General features: G+C 43.0%; 1 protein-coding gene across 5 annotated transcripts in view; it reads left to right on the top strand.

Annotated features, from left to right (window-relative positions):
• The window catches only part of BTBD10 (BTB domain containing 10), a 29,040-nt gene that overhangs the window by 7,725 nt on the left and 6,367 nt on the right, over nt 1-14,948 (top strand). For 3 of the 5 annotated variants that reach the window (XM_063158139.1, XM_063158138.1, XM_063158140.1), the window contains 2 exons: nt 13,326-13,519; nt 14,186-14,471. In XM_063158139.1, coding sequence (XP_063014209.1) covers nt 13,326-13,519; nt 14,186-14,471 — 480 coding nt within the window. Of the gene's footprint in view, nt 1-6,516; nt 6,762-7,051; nt 7,077-13,325; nt 13,520-14,185; nt 14,472-14,948 lie in introns of those variants that run through there. The other 2 variants (XM_063158137.1, XM_063158141.1) reach the window with 2 other exon arrangements.

Below are 14,948 nucleotides of genomic sequence, written 5' to 3'. Positions count from 1 at the left end.
TCTTGCTTTTGCCTGCATCCCTCACAGTAAGAATGTTTTTTTTAAATGCTTCTTGATTTGACAAAATGATGAAATTAATTAGTGTTTTTCCAGTGTACAGTGTTCAAAAATGAACTAAGCAAAGCAGTTAGTCACCTTGCAAATATATGAGAAGAAACATATTGCTGGAAAGATATTTAAGCATCCAAATAAGTGTGTATCTTTCAAGTACTTTGCCCTTTTAGAAGTGCTAAATATAACTGAAACATCTCTGTAAACGAGCTAAAATTGTTGGTTATTCAAGCTTTCCTACTGGCAAGATGATAGGGAAAGAGCTAAGGAGCATATTCAATACCATTCCACATTTTACTTGTATGGATGCAGATAAACTGGACTCAAGTGTTGTCCAAAGAATTCTCTAGGCAGTTAATACTGTGGGCTATTTTCCTGCCATTAATTCTTCAATGATTGTGAGAAATTCAAGAGGGCAGGACAAAAGAATGCAGCAGTAATTAAAAGGCTCACAGGGAGACCCATGTAATTAGAGGCCTATGCTGTGAATAATGGAGTGGTTAAGGCAGACCCGAGGAGGGTGGCTGGTGCTGCAGGTCAGGGAAGGTTTGAGGGGTGTAGCTTTATAGGGCTGGTGTTTTTATTCAGGGTGGGTTTGAGGGGTGTAGCTTTATGCAGCTGATGTTTTTATTCAGGGGGGGTTTGAGGGGTGTAGCTTTATGCAGCTGATGTTTTTATTCAGGGGGGGTTTGAGGGGTGTAGCTTTGTCCAGCTGATGTTTCTATTCAGGTGCTGTGTCTGGGGGTGGCTGATGCAGCTGTGTTTTTAGGATTCCAGTGGGCACAGCCTCAGCAGTGAGCAGTGTGTGTGGGATGGGCTTTGTGTGGAGTGAGGGCTGGGCAGTGCCCCCATGGTTCCTGCTGAGCCCAGGCCAGGTGGTGACCAGGGATTGGAACAGAACCTAAAACTGTTCTGGGACAGATGAGCCTGAGGGGGCTGTTGGGAACTGAAGGGGGCAGCAAGGTCTGAGGGATCTGACAGCTGCAAACCCCCGGGTGCTCTGTTTGACCCAGTTCAGCAGGGAGCCAAGGACATGGCTGTGTTTGTCACCTGCCAAGGACATGGCACTGCCACCGCAGGGAGAGCAGGGATCACAAGTCTCCAGCAACATGTGGGCAGTGGAGTTACTGCAAGTCTGGTGTCAGCAGTTCAGAGTTACCTCTAATCAACAACTTCCCTGAAGGTCCAGAAGCTACTGAGTATCTTGTGAGACAGGGAGAACCCAAAGGTTAAAGAATGACTTCTTGATCAGTCACAGAAATTAGGGTGATGAGCTGTAGTCAGCAGGCAAGTTTGAAATAAAGTGTGGGAGCTGCAGCTGGGTAAATCCAAGCCAGAGGAACAGGACACATGTCTGACCATGTGTGGTCTGGGGTGGATTATCTATGTTGGGGAAATGTTTCAATAAAAAGCTCTGCAGCTTTCTGCAAAGATTATTTGATGCAGATAGGAGTTAACTCTGTGGCCTGTGCTTTGCAGAAATGCTACTGTTGATCTTTTCATGCAATCTCAATTCAAGGGTCGCACATCAAAAGGTAGGAAGTCTATGCCTCAAAGTAATTGCAGCTATTGCACATATTTCTGGCAAAAGACAATTTGTTTCCAATGGTGAACAGCATTTTTATGGAAGCTGTATGCTAGGGATATAGTACTCAAGCTAACATCTGATCATTTAAATATCTTTCCCCAAATAAAGTGGTTTTGGAAGTCTTTGAGAATGAGAATCTAAATAATAGTTTGACATTGTAATGGAATAAGGGATAAAAAAGGATAAATATTTTGTTACCTTATTCCTTTGAGATACTGGATTACTTCAGAGAATCTAATTATTGGAAAATGGTGTACTTAATTTCAAAGCCTGAACAAAATAATTGGGTTTTGTATGGCTGAATATGGACATATTACTGTAGTTTCTGACTTGAGACTTTTTCATCCAGACAAGTGAAAGTCTATGTAAAAATTTCAGTGTGAGGGCAAAAATGCATCTGGAAGCATAAGTTGTAATAGTATAACTACAACTGTTATGTTAAAAGGTTTGAGTGCTCCAGTCTTGTTTGTCTCACTCAAAATACACTTTGTTATCATCAAGAAAGAGAATATTTCTGGTTTGGAAAACATAATGGTGAAATAAGAGCTTTGTAGTAAATAATCTCAACAAAGGAGTAATATAGGAGATTCTTAGCTTGTCACTTCTTGGTGCTTTGGAGTGTTTACTCCTTCAGACTTAACATTCTTAAAATAGGTTAGATAATTTTCTTGACTCATAGAAAACATAATCTAGGGCTGTGAGCAGCCCTGTGTGTGGGGCTTGTGTGGCAGCAAGGAAAGCCACGGGTCTGTTTGGGGCCAAGGATGAGGGGCAGAACTGTCCAAAGGGGAATGGACTGAATCCTTGTACAGGTCAGCATTATCTCCTGTTCTTTCTAGTTTAGAGAGTGTCCAGTGTTTAGTACTGTTGTTTTCTCTCCTCCTGCTTCTTACTTGTTCTGAGATGGGCAATGGAATGGAAAATTCAGAAGGGAGAGATGTGGAAAATTAGGACTAAAAATATAATGCATATGATCCCTGGTATAAATCTGCAGAGCCTGTCAGGATGAATTTATATGTTGTTAGAGATGACTAAATAATCATACAAACAGTCTTGTTTGTCTAAGCTATTACAGAAAATTCTTGCAGATGCTTTTTAGTTAAGTACCTGAATAAGATGGAAGAAAATGTGCAGGAGCCATACATTGAATTGATAGTAGTGAAGGTTTAAATAAATGGTCTCTGAATTCATATTTTCATTATTAGATGTTGCTTTTCTGTATGTTTTATTCTAATTTTCATCAGTTATTAGTTTCACACATGTGATTTCTCTGTAGTGTTGGAGTTTTTGTTGTTGGAAGACTTTACTTCTAATTCTCTTGCACTGAGTGCTTTTTCTAGAGTTGCAGTGCAAAACCTTTGGCTTAAATTTGCCTCTTCAAGATTTGTCCTGGATTTTTCTAAGTCTGCTTCTGTTTTAGTCTCTTTTGACAGTTTCTTATTTGTTCATTCTGTTTAGACATTATTAGATCCAAAGTCTTGCCTGCACTACTGCATTTATGAACAAAATGTGATTCTGCTTTGATTCTGTTGCCATGACTCTTGGATCTTCAGTTGCTTTTTAAATCTTGTAAATAGATGAGAAGTTGTTGTGCAGATGCTAAATGCTGGGATTTTTTGCCCCAGTATTGTTTATGCCTGCTGGGAGGATGCATTCATGGATTGTGAATGGAAGTACCACGTGTCTCAGCATTTTGTAAAGTACATGAAGCATCACCAGAAGAGTTCCTTTCTCATCTGTGGAAGAATATCAGAATGTATAATCTGTTTTCCACTGTGGGACAGGTTTTATTTCTCTTGCTGTGATTTCTGCAGTTGAACATTTTGCAGCATGGGGTAGGCCTGCACAAGGCAGGGCATGAAAATAATGAGGCCTGATTTACCAGGGGCTCGGGTCATACTGTGCATCCCCTGCTTTCAGTCTCTGCAAACATGCCTAATTGCAGCCTGGCACTGGCAGAGCAAAATCTCCTCATCCAGCCTTTGTAGGCACCAGCATGGAAAACCCTCAGGAGAAACTGAGATGGGCTGGGAAGAGCTGGTCTTGGAATGCAGAAAAATGGGCTGCACTCAGTGAGAGCTTTCCAAAACACCACTGTGTTCATCTTCTGCAAGGTACCCAGTGTATAGTGAGTGATCTTAGAGTTGTGAGGACTGGGCTTTTGATTTCCTTTTGACATCCTTCATGTCTGCATGACAGCTTATTGACACTGCTGAGAAGGGAAACTTGGTGACTTCCAGGGCTAAAGCACACACTAAATCCTCCTGAGCTTCTTCAGCACCCAAACTGCCTTTCCCAAATGTTGTCAGATATTATTTGTGGTGGACTTTGGCACATTTAATTGGGACACAAAGCACTTTAGAAGTGATTATGCTCAGAACTAGAATTTTTTTATGGACAACACTTATTGTTTGTACCTCTGAGACCAGAAACTGTAATGGCTACATAGTTTGTGTTTGGTTCCAGTTCTTTTGAATTTGAACTTCTAAAGCTGTTTTTTAACAAATGGAGGCCCTTTCCAGTTCTAAGGAGGATAATATTGCTCTGAGTTTCTTCGTTTGATTTTTATTTAACTTCCATGTTGACAATGCAGCAGAAATTGGTATAAGATTCTTTTATGGAAGTCTTGTGTTTGGGAGCATGGCAGAAGTCATAAGGTGTGAATGTGTTCCCTCCTAAAGGTTAAGTCCTTGCTGCTTTAAGAAATCCCTTTGGCAACTGAACACTCTGCTCATGAGATCCTTTCCTGAAATGGAACTGCATTACTAAGAAGTACATTACTCATGGCTGAGAGAACCCACTGAAGACCAGAATTATGTGAATATTAAAGAATTTTGAGGGTGGAAAGTGTTGACAGAGTTTCTGCTTCGAGTGCAGGGAAGATCCCGTGGCAGCCCCCAAATTAAGCAGTGAGAATTCTTTCTTGGGGCTTCCTTCCATGGAGCCCCAAGTCAGTGTGACTTCTGGGCTGGATGTCTGTGAGATTTGCATGGGTGTGTGTCCTGTCCTGAGGGGTGGTGTTGTGGGATTTGGGAGCCAGTCCATCCATGGCATGTTTTTTCTGCCCGATGTAGGAGTAAAGAAGAAAACACATCCTAATTCTGCTGTGGAGAAGAGACCCCATTTAGGGAACCAGGGTATTTTCTCTTGCTGCTGGGGGACTTTTGTATCAGAGGCAAAAAGTGCCTGAGAGAGGTTTTTCCAGCATGCTTTTCATGCAGCTTATTATAGCCATGTCTTCCTTGGCTTATATTGAAGGGAGGAAAGGCCTTACAAGGTTGATGGTTATTCTTCCCCTGGGGCATGGGGAGGGTGCTTGTGTGAACCATCACAAGACCCTAAAACCAGGAGAAAATTCACTGGTTCGAGTAATTGAAATTGCATGAGCAGAAATCTTCCTTCCATGTGTAAAGAGCTGACCCTTCAGCCTGGAGTGCCAGTGTTCTCCTGCCTTTCTAATCACAAGTCTCTTGTTTTTCCTACTGACTTCCCTCTTTATTACAGCACTCATTTGCTGAACAATCCTCCTCATTTCTTCAGCTTGCATCATGTTTTAATTTCCACCCTGTGACATCTTGATTGTTATTTATTGTAGGACTTAGTTTTAAGCTATTCCTCCAGTGTATTTTGACTCCTTAAAACAGCCTGCAGACATTTTAAAAAGAATCATTTAAAGAAAGCTGTCTCATCCTGCCAAAAAATCTTTAGAAAATTTTACAGACTCATGTATTAATTTGCTGTGTTGCTTTTTGTGCTTGGTGGGCCCACCTTGATGACCTCTTGGTGTGAAAATGCACAATGGTTTCTGATGGGTAAATGTACTGATTAATATAATTATATACTAATTGTGAAAATGCCGATCACTTGCTTTTAAAATTTTAAAAGTTTAATAGTAATAAAATGGTTATAAAAATAGTAATACAATTAGAGTAATAATAATTTGGACAATTTGAATTAGGACAATATGAGACAATAGAGACAAAGAGTTACGGAAGGCCAGTACCTTTTTCTGGGTAGCACAAAAAAGGCCCCACGTTAACAGAGGATTAACCCTTAACAGCAGCATCCTGTTGCATATTCATACACCTCATCCATGATGCATAAATTCCATTCAAACACAGGATTCTGTCTGGGCAGTGTCAGCTTCTTCCTCCAAATCTTAACAGCGCCTTCGAGGTGGGAAGTTCGTTTGTTCTGATAATGTAGCAATAAATTCTCTTTCTCTGAAAGATTCAGGTGTCCTGTGGCTGCTATCTCACTGCAAGTCTTTAAAAAAAGTATCCTACATAGCAGTTTCAATTTTAACATTATGTTATAACCTAGAACTATATTTACCACACTACTTAAGAGAATTAATACAGCATCACTTTCTAACACAACACGTATAATATTAATTTTAATATTTGCAAAAATGCAGTCATAAAATACATGCATTTTTCACACTAATGATCTTTAAGTTATTACAAAGGAGAGTAATTTTTCCCTAGCTGGGAAAGGGGTGCTTGTAGTTAAAAAATGGAGCTCGTGCTGTCTGGTTCTCAAAATGCTCTTGCTGTACCCGCCTATGACCTTGGTGTCAGGTGAATTCATTGTCAGTGTTAATGCGGGCAGACGGTGCGGGAGCGGTCGGAGCCTGGCTTTGCTGTGGGGCCGATCCCGGGGCAGCGGCGCTGGCCGGGGGCCGGGGCCAGGACCGGCACGGCTGCTGTGGCCGGCACGGCTGCGGCCCCGGCGCTGCCTCCCTCCGTGCCGGTGCGGCCCAATGGCTGCGGGCCCCGGAGCCGCGGGGTCACACGTCAGCCGATCGCGCAGCACGCACGGCTGAGTCAGGCTCCGCCACAATCCCGCTCCGCAGCCAGCGCGCCCGGCTCGGTGCGCTCCGTGCGCTGGGAGCTGCGGGCGCGCATCCTGGAGCGGCTGTGATGCAGGGAAAAGTAAGGCTCGCTGACGGTGAAGAAATATGATGGAAATATCAAATATGCTGAACTTAATAAGTAATGCCAAAGGATGCTGATCTGGATTTCAAAGCTGCCTTTTTGGAAGGAACGGAATTCCTTTGTGCTCTGATTCCTAAATTGTTCCCGTGCTTCTGTGTTTCCTCCCTGATAGACACGAGAGGAAGGTGCGTATTTGTTAACAGGAATAACGCGTGGGCATTATTCGGGAGAAGAATGAGGAAAAGGCGAAGTACTGTCCTTTGTGTGCACAGGTCAATTGAAATGTCTGCCGACAAAGAACAGGCTTGAGGGGGAGGAAGAGGGGCATAAGCGCTGTCGTTGTGTAAGTCCTGGCAGGATGAGCAGAAGGGATTTCTTCTAAAGCCTCGGAGCATGGCAGCTGTAACTTAGTGCACAGATAAAGCTCTATAGCCTGATTCTACAAGTGTTGATTATGGGAATCACCCTAGAAAAGGATGGATCTAAGTTTATATTTTAAGGTGAGTTAATATAAGTTTTAGAATAGATGGGGGGCGGGGAGAAATGGTAAAAGTGTTGGTTAATTTTCCACTGCTGTGGTTCTTTTCATTTGTTTAAGGTTTTAGGGTGGGTTTGGGAGTAATAAATATATTGGTTAAGCACCATAATTCTGTGTAGACGCGAGCTGGTTGTATAAAAGAAGTCTATTTATTGGCAGTATTCAGTAGGATGCACATGGAGCTTTTATGTTGGAATACAAGCTAATTGTTTTGGCAGTAGGATTAATTCGGTCTAATGACTTCTTCTAATAATTAGTAATATATTCAAAGCAATCTGTTGTTATGTATAAAGACAAACTGAAGCTCTCCTTCCACAGATGACTCCAAAGCATCATTAAATTGAAGAGCATTTACATTTTTTAAAAACAGCTCTTCCCTTAACTACAAAAATAGGAAGCATTACCAGTATGACAAGTTGCCATTTTCATGATACTTTTTTTTCCCTCCTTCACATCATATTAAATAGATTTGCTTAAATAAAACCTTGAGCTTATTTGGTTTTCTTCATGAGGCAACTGCTTTTAAAGAAAATGCCTCATTCCCTTACAAAGACAGAGCTTCCTTGATCCCTGTCTGAGGGGGAAAATAATTTCTGTGGCTGCCTTAAAGTTCTTGAATGGGTGTAGTGCACATGTTCCAATGTTCCTTTGAAACCAGGGAAAAATGAGTATTGAATTTGTGAATATTGCCAAAAGACATGAATATTCATGAGGTTGTTTAGTTGTTTTGGTTTGGGTTTGTTTATTGGGAGGGAGTGGAGGGGGTTGTTTCTTTTTTCCCTGTAGAAAAGTAATTGATAAAACAAGATGTTCTTCCCTTTCATAAACTTTTGAATACTAGGTGGCCTTACATATGTGGGGCTTTTTCCAGCTTTAGTGAATGAAGGGATGAGGGTTTGAAATGGTGTTTTCTTTGTTCTTTTTCCTCTCTTACACTTTTAATTTAAATGCAATGTGTCCTTTAGCACGCAGGAGAAAATTCTGCTTATGGGTTGGGGCTGTGCCTTACGGCTTCCACAGCCCAGAGTGCAGCTGGTGGTCATCAGCTGAGGAATCCCTTGAAAGCTGACTTTGCAAACACTTCTTTTCAGGGTGAGATGGCCCTTCAGGTAGCTTCAGATCTCTTTCTTGGAGGCTTGAAGTCAGGCTCTGTGCAGGCTCCCCTGGGTGCTGTGGCTGGGATTTGGGGTGAATACAGCCTGGCAGCCGTGGCTCCCTGGCACTTGGAACCTGCAGTGTTCCACTGCTGTTGGAGGAGTCCTGGTGTATGTCTGGTGTGTGTGGTGCTTCTGTGGAGCACAGGAGTTCCTGTCTGCCTCTTCTTCAAAGGGGGCAGCTCTGCTTTGGTCCATCCCATGTCCCCTGGTGTAGATGGGAAGGAAGCTGCAACAGCACGGCTGTGGAACTCCCAGTAAATGCCAATTTGTCATGCCTTCCTCACTGGGGCCAGGTTTGTCCTTAGTCCCTCACATTGCTGGTGTGCAGTGAGGGCTTTGTGTGCTCCCTGCAGAAACAACCTCTGACCCACTGGCTTTGTTAGAGGGGGAGAAGAGGAGAGGAGGTGACCAAGTCCTTCTATCAAGTAAATCAAAATTACTTGTAGTTCTGATGTCTTCCTGTTTCTTTGAGCACTTGCAACTTCTTCTAAAGCCTCTTTACAGGAAAATAAAAGTCACAGGTCTTCTTTCATATGTACTGGCCACAAGTGAGTTCCTTTTTCAGAGTAACAATAGAGCAGCTCAGGGACAGAGCTTTTCTGGTCAGGTAACACAGGTTAAAGCCAGTGATATGCCTGTCTGTTTTGACAGGCTAAGCTCCACTTCTGCATTTTCTCTTTGTTCAGATTGAAGCTCATGTTAGTTTTCTTGTTCATGGTAGAGCAAAGTTGTATTTAAGGGTAGCATTGATCCGAGTGCTCATGCTGTTGAACACATGGAACTTCGTTTGTTGGCTGCATATCCAACAGATCAAAGAACTGTTTTTTGTGACCTGTGACTCAACAGTGATGAGATTTAAGAGTGACATTTTAGATGGCTGTTACTAAGATGAATAAAGATTCACAGGATCACAGAATAATGAGGTTGGAAGAGACCTCTAAGATCATTGAGTCCAACCTGTGCCCTAACACCTCAGCTAGAGACATGGCACCAAGTGCCATGTCCAGGCTTTTTTTAAGCACATCCAGAGATGGTGGTTCTACCACCTCCCTGGGAAGAGCATTCCAGTACTTTATTATTCTTTTGGTGAAAATTTTTTTCCTAATATCCAACCTATCCCTTCCCTGCTGTAGCTTGAGCCTGTGTCCTCTGGTTCTGTCAGACCAACCCCACCTGTCTGCAGCCTCCCTTCAGGAAGGTGTAGAGAGCAATAAGGTCACCTCTGAGCCTCCTCCTCTCCAGGCTAAACAGTCCCAGCTCCCTCAGGGGTTCTTTACAAGGTTTGTGTTCCCAGCCCCTCTCCATCCTCATTTCCTCCTCTGGATGTGCTCGAGCATCTCAACATCCCTCCCAAACTGAGACACAGAGCTGGACACAGCACTCAAGGTGCAGCCTCAGCAGTGCTGAGCACAGGGGCAGAATGAGCTCCCTGCTCCTGCTGGCCACACCATTCCTGATCCAGGCCAGGATGCCATTGGCCTTCTTGGCCACCAGGGCACTGTGCTGGCTCGTGTTCAACCAGTTGTGCACGAGCACCCCCAGGGCCCTTTGTGCCTGAACACTGTCCTGCCACACTGTCCCCAGCTTGTAATGTTGTCGGGGATCTTTGTGGCCAAAATGTGGAACTCAGCACTTGGACTGATTAAACTTCGTGCTGTTGGACTCTGCCCATCCATCCAACCAATCTAAGTCTCTCTGCAGAGCCCTCCTTCATTCCAATAGATCAATACAAGCTCCCAGCTTAGTGTCCTCTGCAAATTTACTCATGAAGGACTCGATGCCCTCATCCATGTCATCAATAAAAATATTGAACAGAGCTGGCCCCAGCCCAGAGCCCTGAGGGACACCCCTGGTGCTTGGCCCCAGCTGGGTGCAGCACCATCCCCATCACTCTCTGAGCCCAGCACAGAGTGCTCCTGTCCCAGCCATGGCTGCACCTTCTCCAGGAGGGAGCTGTGGGAGACAGTGCCAAAGGCCTTGCTGGAGCCCAGATAGACACATCCACAGCCTTTCCTGCACCCACCAGGCTGTCTGTTCCAGAAGCAGTTGATTTATTCAAGGATGGTGTCCTCCTCCAGCTGGCAGCCTCTGCCTCTCTCCAGTGTGCTGTGCTGAGCTGAATTGATGGCCCAGGCTCCCCAGGGATGGCTGTGGCTGGCAGCAGGAGCAGATAGATAATCTCTGACTCTGCCCCTCTCCTCCAGGCTTGCTGGCTGCTGGCAGCAAAGCAGAAGCAGCCCCAGTTGCCATTCAGGGAGGTAGAGCTGAGCCACGGCCCTTCCTTGGGGCAGGCTCGGGAGGAAGCTGAGTCAGTGTCGCTTCCTGTAGCACCTGTTCTTATCAGCTCCTGGAAGAGATTATTAACTGGGCTTTGCCCTGCTTCACTGGCAGCTCTGAGTCACTGCTGGGAGCCTAATGGGGCTTTAGATGGTTTTCTGGATTAAGAATCACATTTTTAATTGCCTTCTCTGTTAAAGGGGAATTTGTGTTTGCTCTGCCAAAATGTGTGATAAGCCTGCATCCCATTACAGTGGTTGTTTCATTTTCTAGCGCGTTTCCCTTATTTAAAGCAAACAGAGCTCTTTAGTTGCTGAGAAACAGTGAGTCATGCATTTTGATACTATAAAATGTGACACCTGCAAAACTCTGTTTTCTCACAGCATGGTTGGAAATGTTATCAGGTCTAGGATCAAAGCTGTGCCTCAACAGAGGCCTGGTCACATGAGGCTTTATTGGGATTTGCAGAGATGTTTTGTCACCAGGCTGCTATGTAGGTGTTTGAGTATTCCACACATACACACCCGCTTTTGTGGCACCCCTGATTATACCATAGCATACAAATATAAAGATGCACAGATGAGATACAGAGCTTCTTAAAAAAAAAAAAATCACAATTTTTTGGAAGTTTAGCTGAAGTAGTAATGAATATTGTCATGTTTAAACTGAGGCTAGACTTTGGCCTTGAATTCAAGACTGTAATCCATGTTTCTAATAATTTATGGGCATATTTTGTATCTATTAAAGTGGTTACATTAGGTATGTGTACCTGTCTCAAAGGAAAGGTGCAAAGGTTTTCCTAAATTTTTGATATTGATACTGTTTTTGGCTTTTTTTGGAGGTTTGCCGATCTGACTCTTGCAAACTTTTGCACATTTCACTTTCAAAATAAAGAATTTGCCTTTCTCTAATAGAGAGGTAAAACAAGTAAGGAGATGTATTAGCCATGCTGAAATATTATAAATTTTAATATCTTCAGAACTGCACTGGAAGTCCTCAGGAAATTTCCTTTTAATGGAAGTGCTTGGATCATTATTCTTGGACTGTAAATGTGAGCGTTTTCAGCCAGAAGCAAGGCTTGCAGTTCTTTTCCCTTATTCAATAGACCTTTGGCTGACTCCACATCCCAAAGATGCATTTCTTACTGCAGCATATTTTAAGCTTGGCAGAAAACAGGATTGCAGTAGATTCCCTCTGCACCAACCTTGTGCTTTGTCAACAGGAGATCCTGCCCTCGTTCCAGCAGGGCAGGAAGAAGCTCGTGTGCCGTAGTGAGAGGTGCATTTCTGACTGCTTGCCTTGTGCTAAACACTCATCTGTCACAGCCTTTTTGTTCTCAGTTCAGCTCCTCTTATCAATCTCTGAAACCTGAAACTGCAACATCTCATGCTAGTAGGAAGCCTTGATTATTTTTTTATCATTACTTCTAAGCAAGCTAAAAAGAAGACGCTGCTCAGTGTGCTTTTCCAGTGAATGCTTTTCTGTTGGTTGTGCTTGTCTCAGGCAGGCCATCATTCTCAGCACTCTGTGTTCTCCTGCAGCATCCCTGCAGTCGTGATTTCAGGTCTCTTGGCAGGAGTTAGGGGATCTGCAGGCTGCAAGCAAGTGGGGCATTGAGGTTCCTCTGGGAAATCATGACTCTGCTTTGTCTGGCAGACCTTGTAGCTATGCAGGTGTCTGTCTGGGTTATCCACTACCTGAGGCTTTGGGAATTTCTTCAGTTAAACCCATAAATAAAGAGTGTCGTCATGCCCACACTTGAAAGGTAAACAGCAAAGATCTGCTCTAGGAATTCTGGTGGGATGCAAGGACACAGACATGTCTGTGCTGTCCACACATAAATTTGTCTCTTTTAAAGAGTATAAATAGAAAACAAAAGGATTTTTAGTAAATTCAACAATAGCTGTTGCACGTTGATTTTTAATTTTTAGATGGTTTTTGCCCTCCATTTGATTGTTGCTGAATAGGGGATGGGTTCAGATGAGTAGGAAAATTCCTTGGGAATTTTCCCAAGTTGTGGGATCTCAAAACTTGATTAGTTTTGTTAGTTGGTTTAATAATTGTAAAATGAATTGATATCTTAAATTGAGTAATGTAACTTAATCATAGTCTAAAACATATTAAACTATTATATTAAATTTGCTGGTTTGGAACAAATATGCTACTTTTTACTGACAAGCTGGCAGGTTGTGTCAGTTCATGTCTAGGTTGTATGGCTTACTATTGTTCTTTTTAAGAATAAGTGAAAATTTAAAACAATGTGCAGAAGCAAACTCTTGTCTGGTGTGTCTTGATGTGTCCCCCTCATTTAAGACTGACTACCTTTGCAAAGGGCAGGTTGCAGGAGAAGTGTAAATTCAGCCTGTGGCCTGAGCAGGTTTTGCCAAAATAGGTTGCATTGGGAAAAAAAAAAAAAGATCCCTAACTTCTAATTTTATTCTTTGATGAGAACATTTAATTTAACAGTAAGAATCAAAATAAAATGCTCATTTGTATTTGACCTACCCATTCTGAAAGAGATTTGTGTGAATGTATCTTCACAGGCAGGCTCAGCTGAGCAGGTGCTGTCTCTGTAAATCACACAGCAGCAAACGGGTAATTCCTGCCGCCCATTCAATGTTCCAAGCAATTGTAAATACAAACATGAGTGCAACAAAGAAAATGGAGCTGGATTATCTTGGAAACATCTCCATGGAGTGTGAATGCCTTGAAAATCTAGATGTGTAATGTCTCTGCAACTTTGAAATGCTGAAGTTGTGCCTTATTTCTGCTTTCAGCACCTCATCCCGTGTAGCTAAAGGACTCGACTGCAGCAAGATGAGCCTGCACGGGGCCAGTGGGGGACACGAGAGATCCAGGGACAGGCGCAGGTCCAGTGACAGATCCCGGGACTCGTCCCACGAAAGAGCAGAGTCTCAGCTCACCCCGTGCATCAGGAATGTCACTTCACCAACAAGGCAGTATCATTCTGGTGTGTGCAGCTCTCTGCCATTGCAGGACTACAGTTCTCCAAATTTGAGTACTCTTTTGTTAAAGGAATACAATAAAAAGTGTTATTTGGTGATGGCACAACATACAGATTTCTTACATGTGCCCTGAGCTGGGAATACCATTCTTTGATAGGCTGTAACTTTTTTTGCAGTCTGCTGTGTGTATTCCTACATGATGCTCTAATTTAATTCAAATCACAAGAACAATCTAATTTTTATAGATAATTGACTGAAAACATCCCCTTTTCTCTGTAGAGTCTAGGTATTTGGAAATAGAGGAAATAGGGATTTTTTCAAGTGACAAAATATGGTTTGTTTCTTTGAGCTGTAGCACCAACTGTTGATGCAATGGCTTCTGTGTCATGTTGAGTTCCTTTTTCAGTACTAGAGTAGTAAATTTTCTTTGTAAAGACTTTTGGGGAGGGTGAGGTGGGTTTGATGTCTAGGTGATGCAGACTTTGTAATCTCATAAATGGCTAGTTATTTTTGAAGGTTTCTTTAACCAGAATAGATTTAACCAAAATAATTTGTACTTAACTTCTGAAATGGGTGTGTTTTGTGCCCAGAAGGACACAAGCTACATAGGACTCCTCTAAATCTCTAATTTCATTTCCTGTTTTATCTCCTTCCCCTCGTCTCCACTGAAGATCGCGAGAAGGATCACAGCTCATCTCGGCCCAGCAGCCCCCGGCCCCAGAAGACGTCCCCCAATGGTTCTGTTGTCAGCATGGGCACCAGCAGCAGGAACAGCAGCCAGTCCAGCTCAGATGGCAGCTGCAAGGCTGCTGGGGAAATGGTGTTTGTGTACGAGAATGGCAAAGAGGGAGCCCGGAACGTCAGAACTTCCGAGCGAGTGACGCTCATCGTGGACAACACCAGATTTGTTGTAGATCCTTCCATCTTCACTGCACAACCTAACACAATGTTGGGCAGGTTTGTATCTCTTTTGGTTTTGGTTTTTTCCTTAGCCCCCAGCTGTTATAGAGAGCTGGATATTTAAACTGTTTGATTAGCTGTTGGACTCATATTGCTGCAGCTGATCTTGCTAATGTCAAATATTACCAGTTTACAAATGTCTTTAAGTAAAAATTGAATGCAAGTTCTCTGGTTTTGGCAGGAAAGCCAAGAGATGTCTATTACCTAGAGATGACAGCTGATAAATAAATCACCATTTCATGATGTTCCCATTTCTTTCTGTCTTCCTGGGCATTGCTTCTATGTTCAGTCTGCCTCACTCTTCCTCATTTTTCAAGCTAGGTGCTTCATGAAACAAGGTGGCATAGTAAGTGTAGACAGTCTCTTTCAAAACAGCAAGGAGGAAAATCTTGAAGGAATTTATTTTGCTTAGTGGGCCTACCCTGAAAATGTTCAAGCTCAGCCCATTTATCTTCTGAAATGTCAAATAATCAG

Source organism: Melospiza melodia, chromosome 6 (assembly GCF_035770615.1).
Source record: "Melospiza melodia melodia isolate bMelMel2 chromosome 6, bMelMel2.pri, whole genome shotgun sequence".
NCBI lineage: Eukaryota > Metazoa > Chordata > Aves > Passeriformes > Passerellidae > Melospiza > Melospiza melodia.
The sequence above is the reverse complement of the archived record's forward strand: the minus strand, read 5'-3'. Positions and strand labels throughout refer to the sequence as shown.